The 18,794-nt window shown below is 48.0% G+C and overlaps 1 protein-coding gene across 3 annotated transcripts in view; it reads left to right on the plus strand.

Annotated features, from left to right (window-relative positions):
- Positions 1-207: 207 nt before the first annotated feature.
- Positions 208-18,794, plus strand: part of Bmerb1 (bMERB domain containing 1) — an 89,764-nt gene continuing 71,177 nt past the window's right edge. Inside the window, exon 1 of one of the 3 annotated variants that reach the window (XM_040733429.1) lies at positions 208-522. In XM_040733429.1, coding sequence (XP_040589363.1) covers positions 420-522 — 103 coding nt within the window. In that variant the 5' untranslated portion in view covers positions 208-419. The remainder of the gene's footprint in view (positions 523-18,794) is intronic. The other 2 variants (XM_040733431.1, XM_040733430.1) reach the window with 2 other exon arrangements.

An 18,794-nucleotide genomic window follows, 5' to 3' on the forward strand; every position in this document is an offset into this window, starting at 1 on the left:
GCCCACCAGCCATCTGACAGATCCCAGGATACTCGCACTGCTAGGTCCATTCACGCAGAGCCTCGTTACCGGCCCCATTGTGGGAAGGTACCTTATTCTTGCTTTCTTTGGGGATTATTTTATTTCAGTTCTCTTTGTTTTTGTTGTTCTAGAGAGTTTATCATCTGTCCCTCTTTCTCCCTACCCAGCCCCCAAACCTCCCCCCTCCAGCCTCCATTGCGCATGTGTTATGAATCCCTCCCCCATCCTGGGTACCAGTTGGGCTGCTTTCGGGAGCAGGCGGTTGAAGAGATGAAGCAGCTTCCTCTGGAACACCCGACCCCTTAGAAAACACTGCTGACCAGAGCTGCCTTCCTCCCTGCTGCCTCAGCAGGGATGGAGTGAAAGGGGACATCTCGGCCTGCCCGCGGGGATCAGCAATGGAGTTAAAGCAATCTCTGTCTGTCCATCTGGAAGCCGAGAAGCCTCTGAGGCGCTATGGGGCGGTGGAGGAGACAGCATGGAAAGCGGAGGGACTGGGAAGTAAGTGTTCGGGCAGGAAACGGATGGGGACCGTTGGGGATCCGTGTGCTGGAGCTGGTGGCCCCTAGTGCTCGAGAAACGTGGGTGAGCAGACAGGGGAAGCGCCCCCGCAGCCCGGCTTCCGATGTGGCACAGCAGCGGTGTCCCCCCTACAAACAAAAGATGGGACCCTCCAGGGCTTGGCTGCACCAGGAGGCTCCTCGGGAGATCGCAAGACAGTTAAGCCAGGGGGAGCCTGAGTCGGACTAGGGAGTCCCAGATCCGGGAGCCAGAAGCTGCTCTTGGGAAGGACAGTCTTCCCTGCAGCCTGGGAAGGAGGGTACTAAGGCATTGGGATGCTTGAGGGCGGGCGCAGCAGCTAAGGGCCAGCTTCGGAAGCGCCCACGTACTGAAGATGGGGGAGTGTCTGCTTGCTCATCCTGCCTTGAGGTTCAGGGCATAGCTGAAATCCCAGCGTCTTCCCACCTTCTCCTGGGTCAGAGGAGAGGCCAGCGAGCAAGCGAGGGCAAGGTCAGCCCCGCACACACCGTGCTCTTCTAAGCCCTTGACTCGATGACTAGGCGGGCGGTTTTGAAACAGTCCTCTGCACTCACGGATTCTCTATGGTGTTTTGGTATCAACAGATATCGGTTAAAAAAAATCCCAGACTTTTGCTTTCAATTTGTTGGACTTGATACTTAAAAGTGCAGAATGTGAAGGCTGTTGGTAAAGTCTAGGGTCTCTGAGGTTCCTACAACTCCCGGGGCTCGCCAGTGTCCTCCACCCCACCTCCTGCTCTGACAGGGCTTGCTCAGCAGCCCTAGTGCATGTGGCCTGCCAGGCTGGAAAAGTCCCTCTTGTCTTCTGAGGGGCCCTGAAGCCACCTGCTTTGACTCTGGCTCTCCGGGCTCAGGGGTCTTCCCCAGTCCGGGTTCCCGAGTTGCAAGTGCTTAAGGTATTGTAAATATGCTCCTTTCCCATCTTCACTTCTGAGAAATTGTGTGTGTGTGTGTGTGTGTGTGTGTGTGTGTGTGTGTGTACATACATGAGCATGCACATGTGGTTGTTTTCTTATAACTATGGACTCAACAGCTTGGCTGTACTGTGTTTGGGCTTCACGTCCAAATGTCTTCATTCCTGCTATGGTGAGTGTCCTAACCCTTCCAATCTCTTTCCTACTTTCCTTTTCTTTCTCCTTTTAAGACCTGGGTTCATCATTTTTCTGCTTCATCCTTTCTAACTATCTGGCTTGAGCATTTTGAGGTAAACTCAAGGCTGAAGGTCAGTTTCGCAAGTTCAAAAATAATACCACCAACGGGTGCGTTTTAGACTGCTGGATTGCCAAATCCTGAGAACCTCAGATATACCAATCTGATTTAATCATCGTTACCTCCTCATGTGGCCTTGTGACATCCTTTGTGTGGATGAGAAGGATGGGTCTTGCTAGGTGATATAAACGGAAGTGATAAGACCAGTGTTCAGACCCAGGTTAGCGGAACTCCACGCATTTGTGTGTGTGTGTGTGTGTGTGTGTGTGTGTGTGTGTATGTGTGTGTGTGCAAGTTTATTGCTTTCATAGTCTCATGAATCTTCCTGGGTCTGTGTCAAAGATCGTCGGCAATTTTATAAGCAGATAGTGGCCGTGTTGGTCCCTGAAGCCCCCACAGAGTAGAAGCCAAGCACAATCGAGGAATCTCAGGTTTGACTAGGGCTTTTTTTGGCTGACAGCGTGACAAGGTGCGTTTCTGTCCTCACTCTACCTCCGTTCTTTGAAAGTGGGGACCATACCAGGCACCATATGGCTTTATCGTGAATATTAAACAAGATGGTGTTTAGGTGAGGATTCAGGACACACACATTCATCATTTCAAACGTCTGTGGCGGGAAACTCCTCTCACCCTTTCTATGAAACTTCATTGAGTTAAACTGGGTTAGAACCGCAATGCCGGGGAGATCTCTGGGAGTTCTAGGCCAGCCAGGGCTACAAAGGAAGACCCTGTCTCAGAGCAAAACAACAAGGCAAACTGAAAATATGGAGCAAGTTCCCTAGCAGCGTGTCTCCACCCGCAAGGTCCCATGTAGCCCAGGTTGGCCTCAAACTCTCTGTAGCCAAGGACGACCTTGAGTTCCCCTGCCTCTCCTCCCAAGCCAAGGACGACCTTGAGTTCCCTGCCTCTCCTCCCAAGCGGTGGTGCCCAGCTCCTTCCTAGCGCTTCTCCTACAGCTTCTCGTCTTCTTGCCTTTTTATGGAGGAAAACCAAATTCAAGCATATAGGGAAAATTAAGGTGAGAATTCAGTTTATGCCATGTAAGTCCCTGACAGTTTTGTATCTCTTAGTCCTGGCTCTAGACTCCCTGATCAATGGTAGACCAGCTTCTTGTGGGCTTTGGCACAGACGCCCAAACCTGTCCATCCCGTAGCTCTCCAAGCTGTTCGCTTTTGAAATCTTCTCCAAGCAGGACCCCCGAGTCCCCTCTGGGAACTTGAATCTGGCAAGCTTGGGTGTTTTGGTTCCTGTCTATAATCAGGAGTTTGGGGATTTTTGTTTTGTGGGAACTTCCTCTCAACTCCCAGGTGATCTAAGGAACCGCCCTATAGGTGCCTCATAGTCAGCTTTTTCTCCAGCTCGAGCAGATCTGACACCGTCTTCTGAGCTATACGAACACCCACATGTGCACACACACACACACACACACACACACACACACACAAATAAAAGAAAAGCTTAAAAATGGCAACAGTCAAAGTAACGGATGCTCGGGGCCCTTGGGGGGCAGAAGGAGGTAATTTAACACACAGCCTGGTCTGGTGCGAGCCCCAGGTCAGTGCTAAGTGGTTGTGTCTCCTCGTGTCTGCAGTGATGACTGAAAAAGCCGTGAGGTATGGACGATAACTGTGTCGACGCTGCCTTCTTTACAGAAAGACACTTCTTAGTGCCTCACCCTGTGCCCTTTTTCAGTTTTGGGGTTCGAACTAGGGTATAGCACAATAAATGAATGACCCAGAGACTGATATTGGGGTTCAAGCTTCAAGCTGAAGATCAGAGAGGCAAAGCAGCCAAGCCAGTAGCTCTTACCTCTACCTCAGGCTGAAAGGGCTGATCCCGTCTCCATGAGCTCTCACCAGGCCTCAGACAGTGTGACTCACCTCAGCGTGGCTGAGGGATCCTGAGACTGACTACTGAAGACCCTGCTCCTATCTTTTATATCTTTCTAGTGCTGGGATTGGAGGCATGAGCTCTGTTACTCTTTTAGACTGATGCAATCTCCTGAAGCCCTGGGTGGCCTTGAACTCAGAGAGATCCACCTGTCTTTGTCTTCTGAGTCCTGGGGTTAATGGTGTGTGCCTGACTTCTATGGCTAACTAGTATGGCTGCTTTGCTATTTTGATCTCCAGTGGTTTTAATAAATCATAATATATCAGCACACTAGGGAATCATGAATGCTAGAAACCATCTAGTATTTTCTCACTCAAAACAGATTCTAAGAAATTACTTCTATTAGCCCTTTCCTCCTCCACCTTACCAGGTAGTCCAGGCTAGCCTCAAAGTTGAGGTAGTCCAGGCTAGCCTCAAAGTTGAGGTAGTCCAGGCTAGCCTCAAAGTTGAAGTAGTCCAGGCTAGACTCAAAGTTGAGGTCCTTCTGTCTCTACTCCACCTCCATCTACCTTTGACAGCATTTTCCCATAAGGAGTGAGGTTGGGTTTGTTTGTTTTTTCAATAACTCAGTTGGAAAATGCATAGTGACATTTCACTGTGGTGATATCTATAAAAATATTGCTTTCAACTGACTGTAATTAATTAAGGGAGACATGAAGACACAGTGCCTTTGAGAAAGCTTGGGGCTCTTAAAGAACACAGTGGTCTGTTGTCAGCGCCACATCTTAGCGGATCTGAATGTACCTTAAAAGATGTCCAAGGACTGGATGAGAGGATGGAGGGAAGATGGCTCTGTGTGTGCGTGTGTGAGTGTGTGTGTCAGGTGTGTGTGTGTGTCAGGTGTGTGTGTGTCAGGTGTGTGTGTGTCAGGTGTGTGTGTGGCAGGTGTGTGTGTGGCAGGTGTGTGTGGCAGGTGGGTGTGTGTGTCACAGGTGGGTGTGCACCTAGGGTATCAGGATAGGAGAGACTGAAATAAAGCAGCTAGCCCAGGCAGCTGTCTTCCCAGAAGCCCCTGGAAGATGACTTCTATTTGCAAGCCCAAGGATGTGAAGTGCAGATCACTAACTGACCAGTGTCTCTGTTAACAAACATTACGGAGCTTGAAGTAATGTGACTTGCTGCCTATCTGTTGGGGGAAGGTTTTTGCACCATTTCCCTTGGTTTGACTCATTTCCTCTGACTTCCTAATTAAGGAAGATAATGGTATTATTTCTCATTTTATTTTTAGCATTATTTTTCCTTCTTATGATAAAAATAATAAGTTCATTTTTTTTGTTGTTGTTGTTTAGAGACAGGACCTCATGTATTCCAGACTAGCTTCCATGGAAATGCTGGAGTGACAGGAACATGCCACCACCCCTGGAAGTGTTCCAGTAGAAGGGCACCAGCACTGACGGAGGCAAAGGCTCTCCGTGTGCAGGGTTTATTTAGGGGACATCAGGATATCAGATAATATCTAAACAGCGTTCTGGTCATGATCAATGCTTCCTTGGGATTCTCAGGGAGGAATATTGCTCATCTGGCCATCAGGAAATGACTGCCTTGCAGAATGTAACATTTGGCACGCCAATAGCAAGGGATCCGAGCTCAGGATGAGAAGACTTGGAGCATTCAAGGAAGAGAGGCAGGTGACTAACGCAGCTGGGACCCAGTGAGTCAGGACAAGGTGGTTCTTAGTCAGAAAGGAGGCAGGCCAGATATGACCTATGGCTACGGTTTTAAGAAAAAGAAGCTGACTACCACGGTAAGACACGTGGCTGGGTCACGCTTTTCGTGTACTAATATACTTATTTATTCTGCGTGTGGGGAGGACATGTGGAGGTCGGAGGACAGGAGTCCATTCCCTCCTTCCGCTACGGGGACCTGGGGTGGTCAATCTTGGTGGTGAGCCCCCTCACCCACTGCAGGGCCATTTTCAGGTCAAACACGGGGTGGCTTTTGTTTTAAAAAGGCCACACTAGCTACTGGGGGAGAGTAGGACCACAGAGGGGCAAGCTGTGGTTCACACAGCGGAAGTGCTCCTTCTGCCTTCTCGGTGGCATCCATTTTGAGCAAATGGGGACTGTGCTTGTGTGTGAAGGGTTGACAGGGGGCAGAGACAGCATGGCTGGTCTCTGGAGGCTGCCATGGGTGAAGAAGTCGCGGTACCCTCAGCTCATAGGCAGCAAGCTTGAGTTGTGGAAACTGTGGAAGCAGAGATTGCAGTTATGAAGATGCGGATATTAAAGAATTTGTTTTGCTTTTTCTGGCTAGCCTCAAACTCTTGGTGATCCTCCTGCCTCAGCATGAGCCGTCACCCTTGTATCTGATAGCTCATGCTTGATGCTTCCTTTCTATGTGTTAAATGAAGGTGGAAATGCCCCCACCCACTCCCTGCCCCGAAACAGTTTCTCTGTGTAGCTCTGGCTGTCCTGGAACTCTCTCTGTCAACCAGGCTGGCCCCAAACCCACAGAGATCCGCCTGCCTCTGACTCCCGAGTGCTGGGTTAAAGGTGTGTGCCACCTTGCCTGGCCCTTGATATCTGAATGGTTATTAAATGCCTGTTACTAATACAGTCACTGAGAGTCAGCTGTAAACTCTGCTCATTCACTTCTCGTGGCAATTCCATGTTCAACATAGGCGGAGTTTAATTCCCATTTTATGCTTAGGGTGACTGAGGTATAGGGAGATTAAGGAAGTTGCTGAAGATCTTTTTTTCAAATTTATTTAAGACCGTGTAGCTCTGACTGTCCTGGAACTAGCTCTGTAGACCAGGCTGGCCCTGAACTCACAGAGATCCTCCTGCCTCTGCCTCCCGAGTACTGGGATCCAGGGTGTGTGTCACTATGGCTGGCCAGCCAAAGTTCTTAAAGTCAGTAATTGGCAGAGTTTAATCTGACTCTAAGCTTCTCCGACTGCAAGTGTCTCTTTCCAGGGAGGTCTGGTATTCCTGGCCCAGGGAAGAGGCAGCAGAGATTGGAAGTAAAACAAGACACAGCTTGGAGCCTCAGAAGGCAAACAGATATGGGGATAGGGGATACAGTTGCAAAGACCAGTGTCAGAGGGAGGAGACCAGCAGGAGACAGAGGAGGCAAGCCGGGACAAAGGGACTTCAGGCTGACAGCAAATAAGCATGTTTGCACTGGACACGTGAGCTAAGCGGTTTCTAGAAGTGAAGAGAGGTGAGGAGAGTGTTTCAGGTTAACTGCCAGTTTGAAGAGAGGGCACCTCAGGTAAGCCACCGGCTCAAGGCAGGGAGGAGGTGATTTCAAAGGCCCGAGTCCATGCACTGGCTTTGGGCTTTGTTTCGATTTTTTTTTCCTGGCTTCTTTCCCCTGGCTTAATGAAATATGCTGCCATTGGCTCACGTGCTATTCGGCTTAATGAACTATACTGCCATTGGCTCAGGTGCTGTTCCGTGGCTCCCTTATGCCAGCCATGAGCTTCCTCCGTGCACGTGTGATTTGGAAGCTCGCACAGGCACAGGTTCTTCTGGTGCAGCCTTCCAGAACACCGTTTATGAGCGCCCCTGAAGAGGCTGATGCATGACTGGTTCCTTCACCATTCCCTTGCTGGACAGGTTGAATGCCTACTGTGTGCTAACTTCCCCCTAGAGGAATGCCTACTGTGTGCTAACTTCAGAGACACAGAGTAGAGAAGGCCCGGGCTCCACCCTAGAGAATGCCTACTGTGTGCTAACTTCAGAGACACAGAGTAGGGAAGGCCCTGGCTCCACCCTAGAGGAATTCCCTGCCTGTGTTCCCCTTTTTCACTCTGCTGCTTCCTAGCAACTGGAGTCTTGGGCAATGTACCTCCCAGCCTTAAACTTCATTTTCCTAATCTGTAAAGTGGGAGCAGTCCCCTGAGGATTAAACAGGGCACTGTCAGTGAGCATGGTGTTTGACGTATCCGTGTCTGATGTTACTGAAGTCACGGTATCAGGTTCAGTAAGCTTAGTTTACTAAGGCACCAGAGGTAGGAGGAATGCTCACAGAATGAAGCCTGGAGACCTGAGTTTGGTCCCTAGAATTCGAAGTTTAAAGAGGAGAGCTGGCTCCTGTCCGCTGTTCTCTGACCCCTGCATGTGTCCCACAATACTCACTTTTTTGGCTAAAAGGGTGTGCGCTAAGCTGAAAATGGCTCAGTCAGGAAAATGCTTGCTGTCAACCATGAGGGCCTGAGTTCAATCCCCAGAACGCACATAAAAACGATGCCTTTTTGGCATGCACTTTTATTCTCAGTGCTGGCGAGTGGACCTAGGAAATTCTGAGACTCCATGGCCAGCTAGCTTAGCCTACTTGGTAACCACAGGCCAGCGAATACGCTGTCTCCAAAGGTGGACAGTGCGTAGAGACCTGCTGGCACAGGTGCTCACACACACAGGCTTACAAACACACACATACACACTCACATACACATATCCTCAGGCTTGCTCATACACACATGCACACATCCACAGGCTCTCTCTCTCTCTCTCTCTCTCTCTCTCTACACACACACACACACACACACATCCACAGGCTCTCTCTCTCTCTCTCACACACACACACACACACACACATCCACAGGCTCTCTCTCTCTCTCTCTCTCTCTCACACACACACACACACACACATCCACAGGCTCTCTCTCTCTCTCTCTCTCACACACACATCCACAGGCTCTCGCTCTCTCTCTCTCTCACACACACACACACATCCACAGGCTCTCTCTCTCTCACACACACACACACACACACACACATCCACAGGCTCGCTCTCTCTCTCACAGGCACACATCCACAGGCTCTCTCTCTCTCTCTCTCTCTCTCTCTCACACACACACACACACACACACACACATCCACAGGCTCTCTCTCTCTCTCTCACACACACACACATCCACAGGCTTGCTCACACACACATACATTTATTTAGAAAAGGACTGCTGGGTGGGTGGTGCTGATTGCCCAGTGATCATCACATTATCCAGCACCCAAACCCTTCTTACTCAGTCAATAGTCACTGAACTGGGAGGTTGCTAATCCATGAGGGTTAGGTGCAAACGTGTTTTGTAAACCTTCAATATCATGAAACTGAAAGAAATTTGGAGTCTTGATTAGTCTGCGTTGGCTGTCCATATACTTGACATAGTTTTTTCCTGAGGCTGTGCTTAGATTAACATTCTTTCTTTCTGCAAGAAGCAAGATTTTAAGATAACTTATGTAGAATCAGGAATGGCACTGTTGTTGGTAACCAATGTCACTGATGACTGTGGGTAGAGGCTGGGGTAGGCTCCCCACAGGTACCAAGATCCCCAGTTCTCAGATACATCCACAGGTGGGGTACTGCTCATAGAGATTTTTTAGAGTCATACCACACACACACACACTCACACACACACACACACACACACACACACACACACACAGCCAAAACCTCATTTAGCTTGCTGGTCCACTGCTTCTTAGCCTTGTTAAATATTGAGACATTTATGCATTCTGAAGAGAAATCATAAAAGTCTGTCAACTGGAAATAGAAACACAGGTGCACAAAGACCCTGCGCTGAACACAAAGTGTAGACGTGTAGACGTTATTGCTTATGCACTCTGAAATGCCACGCAGCAGTCAGTAAGGATAAGCTGTCACAGAGGTGTTTCTGAGGGAGAGATGAGATCCACGAAGTGTCTGTGACAGGAGCTCATTCTTGTGTCAGAATCTGTGCTCTTTCCATATTTCTGTTTCCCTTTCTCACTCTGCCTATGCAGCGCCTGCATACCTATACATATATAGATCACATGCATGCATGCATGCATTTGTGTGTGTATGTGATTTTATTAATAGGGAGAAAAAGATACTAATTAGCTTTGCATTAAGACAACAGAACACCTGAGTCAGGGAGCTTGTGATGAGAAAGGGGTATTTAGTTCACAACTTTGGAGATTCAAAAGCTAAAATTAGTTGGCTCTATTAGTTTTGTTTTTTGGTGAGTCAGCAGATGTGTGTGTAATATATATATATACACACACACACACACACACACATATATATATATATATATATATATATATATATAGAGAGAGAGAGAGAGAGAGAGAGAGAGCACAGTCTCCTATAGGTATACCCCCAATGACTTAAAGATGTCCTGCTAGCCTCCACCTCCAAAAGGCACCACAGGACTCCTCAATATTGCAACCTGGAGGACAAGCCCTCAGTCACACTGGGCCTGTGGGGAGACACTGATGGTCTTCCAATCACAGTAACATGAAGGAGTGCACAATTCTTGCTGTTGGATGCCAGGGAGCTGCAGAAAAAGGAGGACACAATAGGGAACAAATAAAATTATACAGAAAAAAAGAGAGTTTCATTGGGAAAAACAGGCACACAATCATCTGGGGTCACACCACCCATGCAGGCAGGACCCACCCATCTTCATCCTCTTGGAATGTGTCAATGGAGCTCTTCCTGGTAGTTACAACTAGTGCAAACAGGTCCTGCACAACTCTCTGCTGGGCCCCAGCAGCTGGGCTTAGGATCCTTAGGGATCAGTTCTACCTTAGCTATCTCCCAGAGGCTCGTGGGATGGGCCGTTAGGCTAGTTTATCCATGTCTGCTGAGATAGGACTTCTAACGAATGGAAGCATGACTCAAAAGGTTAACTATGACCTGTGTCCCGGTTACCTTTCCTGTTGTTATATACAATACCTGGCACAGGAAGCTTAGGAGGGACTTACTTTGGCTGACAGTTTGAGGTACGGTCCATCATGGTGAGGGCATCAAGGCCGCAGGCACCTGAGGCAGAAGCCAGTTGAGCTGAATCCAGGCAGAAAGCAGGGAGTGACGGATGCTGTACTCACATCCATTCTTCTATTTGTCAGTCCGGGACTCCAGCTCTTGGGATGTTCCTGCCCATAGCTGAGACAGATCTTCTCACTTGGATTAACCTAATGTAGGTAAGGCTTCACAGGCATGCCCAGGGGCTTGTTTCCTAGGTGTCTCTATTCCAGGCCAAATTGACAATGTTAACCAGCCCAACCGGTTTTCAAAGTTGGCTTGCTCTCTCTCTTTTGAGGCAGGGTCTCAGGCTAACTTGGAACTTGCTAGGTAGCTGAAGATGATCTTGAACACCTGACCCTGCCTCCACTTTCAAATGCTGAGATTACAGTGCGCGTTAACACACATGGTTTTTGTGGTGCTGGAAACAGAACCCTGGGCTTTGCACAAGCTGGGCAAGCAATCCAATTGAGCCAGACCCCCTGATCTTGAAGTTTACAATGCATTGCCATTTAGTGCAGAGGTGGCCAAGCATTAGCCTTCTCAGTCTAATACATTTGTCCTCCCTAAAGGGAACTCTGGTGGGTTTACACAGTTCCTCCCCTCAAATCTACAGGGCAGGAAAGGATTTCTTCTCTGTCCTATTGCTAAGTTCATGACTGAGTCTCCAATAACAAATGATGATCAACAAGAGAAAAGGTGAAGAATTTATCCACACAGTTGAATGTCCCTTATGTGAAACGTCTGTCACCAGAGGTGTTTTTGGTTGCTGGAATGCTTACATATGTTTGCACATGCATGAGATTACCTGGTGTCAGGGCCCAAACCTAAACACTAAATTCATTTATGTTTCCTATGTATCATATACACACAGCCAGGTCATTTTATACAGTGTACAAGTACACTTGATTGTGACTTGTTACTATGCATTATTGGCTATGGAATTTTCAACTCCATTTGTGACCTTGGTGCCCAGCAGGAGAGTGCTGGCCTCAAAATGCATAGCGCCAACTTTTTGTAAGCTGGGCGTGTAATTCCAGCACTTTGAAGGCTGAGACAGGAGGATTGCTGTAAGTTTAAGTGAGACCATGTCCCCATAAAATAAAATATCCCTGGCGTTTGAGCTTTTAAGACTTTTGTAAGTTTTATTCCATCATGCGGAGGTCAGAGGTCAACCTCAGCTGTCATTCCTCAGGCACTGCCCACCTTGTTTTTGTGTGTGTGACAGGGCCTCTCACTGACCTGGACTGGCTGACTAAGTAGCCAACCCCAGGGATCCTCCTGGCTCCGCCATCCTACACTGGTATTACATGCAACTGGCTTTTTTTCTTGGGTTCTGGGGATCAAAATAAGGTCCTTATACCTGTGCAGTAAGCGTTTTGTTGACAGCCCTCTCCAGTTCCTTGTGTGACAAGTCTTCCCTTTGGGTACAGGACAGGGCATCTACTTGCAGACTCTGTTGAAGAGACAGGGAGTGTCGTCCACATTGGCAGCAAGTCCAGAGCTCACAGTCTTTTGGAGCAGGCTGTATTCAGCCACCAATACTTGGATGTGTCTGCCAGGAGTGGAAACCTGTTGAGGCAAATTTTAACTAGGAACAGAAGTTAAAATTTATGTGCTTAATCAGAACTTTTAGGCCCATAGTTTTAGTAATGGGGAAGGACGGGAGTCCCAAGACCAGGAGAGAGAAAATCCCATCCTCAGGAACAGACAGGGAAAACATAGGCTGTACTTATCTGGAGTCCTTTTGACCTGTGAGAAGTGGATCCAAGCTTTATGACTTTTTCATCCTCTGAAGCCTATATGGACTTTATTTACTAGTATTACTAATCTGTACTGAAATCCATATTGTAGAAAAAGCAGGTATTGTATCTGTGAAACAGCAGGAATAGACTCATACCTTTGAGTCCTAGCAAAAACTACAGATTTGGGTTAGAAGCTTATACATTTTTCTTCTGTCCAGAGATCCAGGTATAGACTGGACAGAGATGCCTTTGGCCTGATGAGAAACCCTTTAAGTTTATATTTAGATGACAACTAAAATAAATCCAAAACCTTGAGCTTGTGACTGAACAGCGGGTAGTCACTGCTCTACAAGCTTATCAGAACTTTAAGCTCTGAACTTTTATATCATAGGAGGGGAAAACACTCTGAAACCTCTCTTATATTTTATTTATCTTAAATCACTTTTATACCCTTAAAACTTATACACTTTTACATCCTCAGACCTCCTTTTTAGGAGCCATATTAAGGCTTGATTTTAATATGTAAAATGAGCTATCAAATTGGTTATAGCCTCGAGGAAGGATCTGGTTGTCTTATGCTGCCAAGCAGACAGTCACAGCTAGCCTAACCATAAATATTATCAGAGATCTGAGTAGGATAAATCCCAAGCAGCTTCTGAATCTGTTAAAAATGACAGGGACCAGTCCATATACAGTTAGCTATACCCAAGTCTCCATAGCGTTGGAGGCAGAAGTATCAGGAGAACAGCATCAATCTTCACCAGGCCCATAAGGTGAGAGGTTTTTTTCCTCTGTGGAAGGGGGACATGGAAAAGACCGACCTTATTTTGTTTGGGTAAAAGTTGTGCAATCAATTCTCCAGTGTCCTGCTGCTGGTCCAGAGTCTGGTGCTGGTCCTGGCGGTAGGTGTTGCGTTGGAACATCTCATCCATTGGTCAGTGTTGTCATAATCCAGGTGCAGACATTGTGGTACCCATAATCTTCTTTGGAGACCTTGGGTCACTGACAGGATCTGGGAGCCTCTGTCTGATATTGTAAGTTTTTTAATCAACATTTTAAATGCCATATTCTGCAGATCTCTGAGGCATTAGAGGACTGCCTAAGTAAATCTGAATAGACAACTTTGTTTCTCGATACTTCTTGTTTTAAGCTTAACTTTTGAAAGCATATACAGGGGACTAAGTAAGGTTTATCCTTGTAGTTGATCATATCAGTACTTTGCATGGCTACAATGAACAAACTTGATCATTTATAAGGATGGCTATTAACTTGCATTTCTTAACATTTTACAACAGGCTAGCAGCTTTCGTAAGACTAGGACGTGGACTTCACATTACACTTGTGTCGGGTTTAGCTTTAAAAATAATAATTTTGAGTTGAAGCACACATGAGCCCTGGCTGGTTGCTGCCCAGAGTCAGGATCAATTCCCAGGGATGAACTGTGCCTTCTCTGTTGCCATCTCCCAAAGTGCACAGGAAAAGCACCCTGGGTGACAAATGACATATCAGCTGTGTGTGTGTGCACGCGTGTGTATGTGTGTGAGTGTGTGTGTGTGTGTGCCACAGCTCATTTGTGGAGGCCAGAGGACACTTTACAGAGATGGCTCTCTCCTTCCACCAGGCATTAAAATCAGGTCGCCATCTCATAGGCCTGTGCCCAGCGCGTTCATGTGAGTGCTGGAAAAAGAACTCAGGTCTCAATGCAAATGTTTTACTAATCTGGGCCATCCCTCAGCTCATTTCTTTTGCTTATTTTTTTCCAAACTGAAATTAGCATTTATTTGATGAGGTGGTGGTGTTGGAGCAAGAGGAGGAGGAGGAGGAAGAGGTGGCCAATCCCACTAACATTTTGACATATCAGGTGCTCCTAAACATTGAGATGTCCTTTATCACCCCGGGACTCCACTGTGTACATTCTCCATGTTAACTCTCAGTCGCTTCAATTGCTGCTACCAGGCACAGAACAAAAATGGACAATGCTGAGGGTCACCTGGCCCTGAGGAGCCATCTCTGACTGCACTTTAGAGTCCCTAGAGTCACATTTACTACAATTAGCCCGTTCCTCCACCTTTTATGGAGGACTAGAGGCCTAGAGCTCAGACAGAAGATGATACCCCAAGGTGGGGGGGGCAGCGGGCAACAGAAGTCAATCCAACCCACTTGTCTCATATATGTATGTATGTATATATGTATGCATAATTTTTTAAAAGGAAAGAAATGGAAAACAAGGTTGGGGTTGTAGCTTACTACGATTGCCAGGTACACACAAGGCCCTGTGTTCAATCCTTAGTATCGTATAAACCAGGCATGATGGTGTGTAGTGCCTGTAATCCAAGCACTTGGGAGGCAGAGGCAGAGATTCTGAATTCAAGGGCATCATCCATTACACATAAATCTGAGGCTAGCCTGGGCTATGTAAGACTCAGTCTTTAAAGGAAGAAAAAAAAGATAACTTGAAAAAAAAAAGTCCGTTTCTTGACCTAACTACGGCGGCCAAACTCTGAATCCTCTCAGTAAAACATCTGATCCAAATGTCCACCTGCTGTGGTTCCCGGGTGACAGATGTCCTAGACTAGACATCCCTAACTGATTACAAAAGACACCGATGCTTTCGTTACTATTTGTAAACTTTCGAAACCTTGCCATGGACATTGGGATGCAGAATTCATGTTTTGTGGGTCAACCCCCCCCATTACTTTACTCCCTTTCTAAAGAGGGAGAAGGGAGGAGGAAGGAAGAGGGGGAGGAGGAGGAAGAAGGAGGAGAAGAAAGAGAAGAAAGTCTACAAAGCATGTTCAGAAGTGACTCAGTTGGCTACGGGCAGATGCAGTTGTTGTAGAAACGGACCTGTATTGAGCAACCAGGGCAAAGGTGTGTTTCAGGTGACACAGCTTGTCAGAGGCTCCGTGTTGCTGTGACGACCAGCCTGAATTAAGCGTATTTTGCTCATGCTTTGCAAGATTTGGGTCCATAGTAGCCAGGCTCTGTGAAGAACAGAGTTGTGTGGTCAAGTCAGAGCCGATCACTTCAGGATGTACTGGGAAGCAGGATCTCTGTATCCCCTTCAGGGGCAAGTGCCCAGTGACATGACTTCCTCCCACTTAAGAGGTTCCCAGGCACTGAAGTCAGGTTGTAAGGCTAGCCATCTCATAGGCCTATAGGCTGACTGGCCACCAAGCCGTTTTTGGTTCTCTCCCTCTCCCTTCCCCTCCCTTATTCCCTCCCCCTCCTCTCCCCCTTCCTCTCCCTCTCCCTCTCCATCCCCCTCTCCATCCCCCTCCCTCTCCCTTCCTCTCCCTCTCCCTCCCTCTCCCTTCCCCTCCTCCTCTCCCTCTTATGTAGCCCAGGCTTTCTTGAACCTCTGATACAGGCATGTTCTACCATGCCCAGCTGTGTCTAGACCTTTGGGGGAGACAAAAGCCTTTGGGGAACATTTGAGATTTCAACTATAGCATATTGCCCAAACCAAAACAAAACCTTCTTATATTATTATAAAAAGATAATTTTGAGGAAAAGATAAAATCTTGCCACAAAGATAAAACCAGACAGAAGTTAGAAACTGTTGTCCAGGCCTGAGGCCAAGGCTTAGTTGGGAGAGCGCTTTCCCAGCTTCGTTCTAACCCCTGACAGAGCTGCTGTGGCATCGAACACCCACACTCTCTCCCAGCTCTTGGGAAGTGTGGGCAGGAGGACCAGAAGTTCACGGCCACCCCCCAGGGCATATCATGAGTTCTGAGGCCAGCCCGGGCTACACTGGAACCTGTAAATAAATAAACAAGTATGTAGTTTCATCTGAATCAAGGTGAGATCTAGGCAGGTGTGGTAACAGGCTTAAATGGACCTAAAGGGCCGTGAAAGACCGTGTAGTTGGTAGGGATATAGGGATGAATGTTCCCCAGAGACCGGCATCCTAGGAGAGAGGACAGAATCTGCATATGGACCAGAGTAATTTGTACATCATCACCACTTCCCGGCCACTTGTATTGCAGAGACAATGAAAGAGCATTGTCAGGCCACCTGCAGAGGTGACCTATGGACAGCGTTTTCCCCAGAAGCACAGCCTCCCTGCATAATTTGCATGCCCTCCTGAGCATCAGTTACAGGATAGCCTCTCCTGCTGGCTTCAACTAGGCACACAGCAGAGGGTGGCCTTGAACTTCTGCCCCTCCAGCTTCCGCCTCCCAAGGGCTGGGATTTACAGGTGTGTGAGGCTGTGCCTGGTGTATGCAATGCTGGCTCTTGAACCCAGAGTTTTGTGTGTACTAATTAAGCTAAGTAAGCCGTATCTCCAGACCCACAAAAAGGATTTCCTATGAAACCTGGTCTAGTGAGCATCCATGACCTGCAGGGGCTGTAGGAAAGTAACTGAAAAATCTGGTCAATCATTTATGCTGGTATTCCCACTGGATGCCCCGGGGCTCATGCTTTCCTCACTTTGTAGAAACCGCAAAGAGATGCGAAGCTTGATGTAAACTTGGAGTTGGAGCAGTCTTGCTGTTACCGATTTAGCTGACCCAAAAACTAAAAATATCCACTACGTGTAGGTATTTTCAGCTCAGGGTCACGGCTGGGTCACCTGTGTGTAACAATGACCCGCCTGCTTGGCTGGCAGATGGGACCATCGCTTTGGGGCAACAGCAGGGGTTGGCACACAGTAGGAATTGTCCACATACCTGACGACTGCACGGAGATATTTGATTCCTAAGCAACCAAGGAAACCATGTGTCAGTTCCTAAAGAGGCAGGGCTGCTGGGCATTAACAAGTATTTAATAACGTCCTAGGAAGACATCACTTTGGCCTCTGTGGGGTGCAACCAGGCGCCCAGATTTACAGCATTAACTCAGCTGCTGTTTCTGTCACCTAAAAACACAGCAAGGGCAGCTGGGAGCTGGCTCGTGGGCCTAACCCCTCTGCTTGTCAACCTGGCACACGCTGTGCCGGAGATGCCGTGGAGAAGCCCACCAGAGGCAGAGCTTAAACACAATCTCTCCCCAGCAATCTGCCTTCCTCTCTAAAGCAGTGTTTTGTAAATCCTGTTCCGAGGAATCCCAGCTGTTAACAGGTTTTCTAGGAAAAAGGGGTGGGAGTGTGGTCAATGCATTTGCAAACGGTTGTGTGTAAAAGCAGGAAGTGGGGTTCCCTGGCCACAGAGTCTCTCCGTTCTGCTGCGTTGGGCCCCAGGTGTGCTTGGCAAGGGTTCCTCCCTGAGCTGAAACAGAGTGGAGCTCTTGGAGGGTGCTCGGAACCCGGGGGAGTGAGGCCGAGCTCCTGTCCTCCATTCTGCCACATCTGCTGTTGACTTTGCATGCATAGTTGTGTGGTTGAGCGTGACCTTGAACATCCTTGGTATTTTGAGGGATAGTGTAAGTTTTCCATGATCCTGAACTTCTGGCCTTCCTGCTTCTACTCCTGAGTGCTGGGGTTATCAAGTCCATGTCCATTTTTGTTTTCAGTGTTGAGGGCAGAGTCCAGGGTTTTACCTATACATTCACCAATCGAGCTATCTATACCCAGCCCTGGGACCAATACTTGACAAATGAAACAGAGAAGAATAGAAAATCCAAGGTTGCATTTGAGGTACTAAAGGGCAGTCTTGTGTTTATACAGCATGTAGACACGGGGTCACTGTGTATTTCTTTTTTTTTTAACATTGAATGTGTGGGAGGACACTTGTGTGACACCACACAGGTGTGAGGGTCAGAGGACAACCTGCGGGGTCATTTCTCCCTTTCTACTTCCTTGGTCACTGGGTGCCTTACGTCACTGACCGCAGGTGCCTTTATCCACTGAGCAATTTCAGCTCACCTGCCCACACTGCATATTTATCACTGTCAATCACAGTGAACACATCTGCCTGAATAATTTTGCAAAGCCAAGGACCTTAAGGAGAAAAAGAAATACACTGGAGGCCGGTAGAAATCTCTCCAGATGAAAATAAAAAGCCAACAGCCGGGCCTCAGAAGACAGGCTGTGCCGAGATGAGGAAGTCAAAGCCTCGTCGCCAAGCTGCCTGTGTGCCGCTGCAGATGCCAATGATGACACACTGTGTTCAGCGTGTATAGTGTTAACTACAGTCGCCCTCGGTGACCAACAGTCCCACCTCCTGTCTGTGAAAGCCCCAACATAAGCGCCTCTACAAGATCACTGAGTCCTGCACTTTCTCGCTGGGTCTCAGAGCTTCCTGTCAGCTGTTGAGCAGTGAGTAGTGTCGCAGAGCTGTCTTGGGGGAACATGAACAGACATCTGGTCACCCCAGATTCACATCAAGGCGCGGATGACAAACCAAAGAAAACATTCCATCCAAGACCGGCTTGATGAATCAGTGAGCTTAACCTAAAGTGGCCGCATCTTTGGAAAACCTCCCTCCCTACCTCTGCCTGGGGGATGACTCATGAACACCGCATCCCTGGCGCCCCCCCCAGTCCCACCCCCGCCCCCATTTCTTACATAGCTTTGGGAAAGGGTTTGCTGAGCCTTGAAACTTTCATCGGAGTTCTTTGAAGTTTCTCGTGAGTTTCATGAGTCTCTCCTTTCCCCTGTTGGTGGAAAAGCTCAATATGGAGGAAATAGTTACTCAACAGCAATGCATCTCCCTAGTCCCTTCATTTATCCACTTAATTTCCCCTTCCCCTTCCATACTGTGTTCCGGGTGTGTGT

The sequence above is a fragment of the Mesocricetus auratus genome, unplaced genomic scaffold (assembly GCF_017639785.1).
Source record: "Mesocricetus auratus isolate SY011 unplaced genomic scaffold, BCM_Maur_2.0 Super-Scaffold_100031, whole genome shotgun sequence".
Taxonomy (NCBI): domain Eukaryota; kingdom Metazoa; phylum Chordata; class Mammalia; order Rodentia; family Cricetidae; genus Mesocricetus; species Mesocricetus auratus.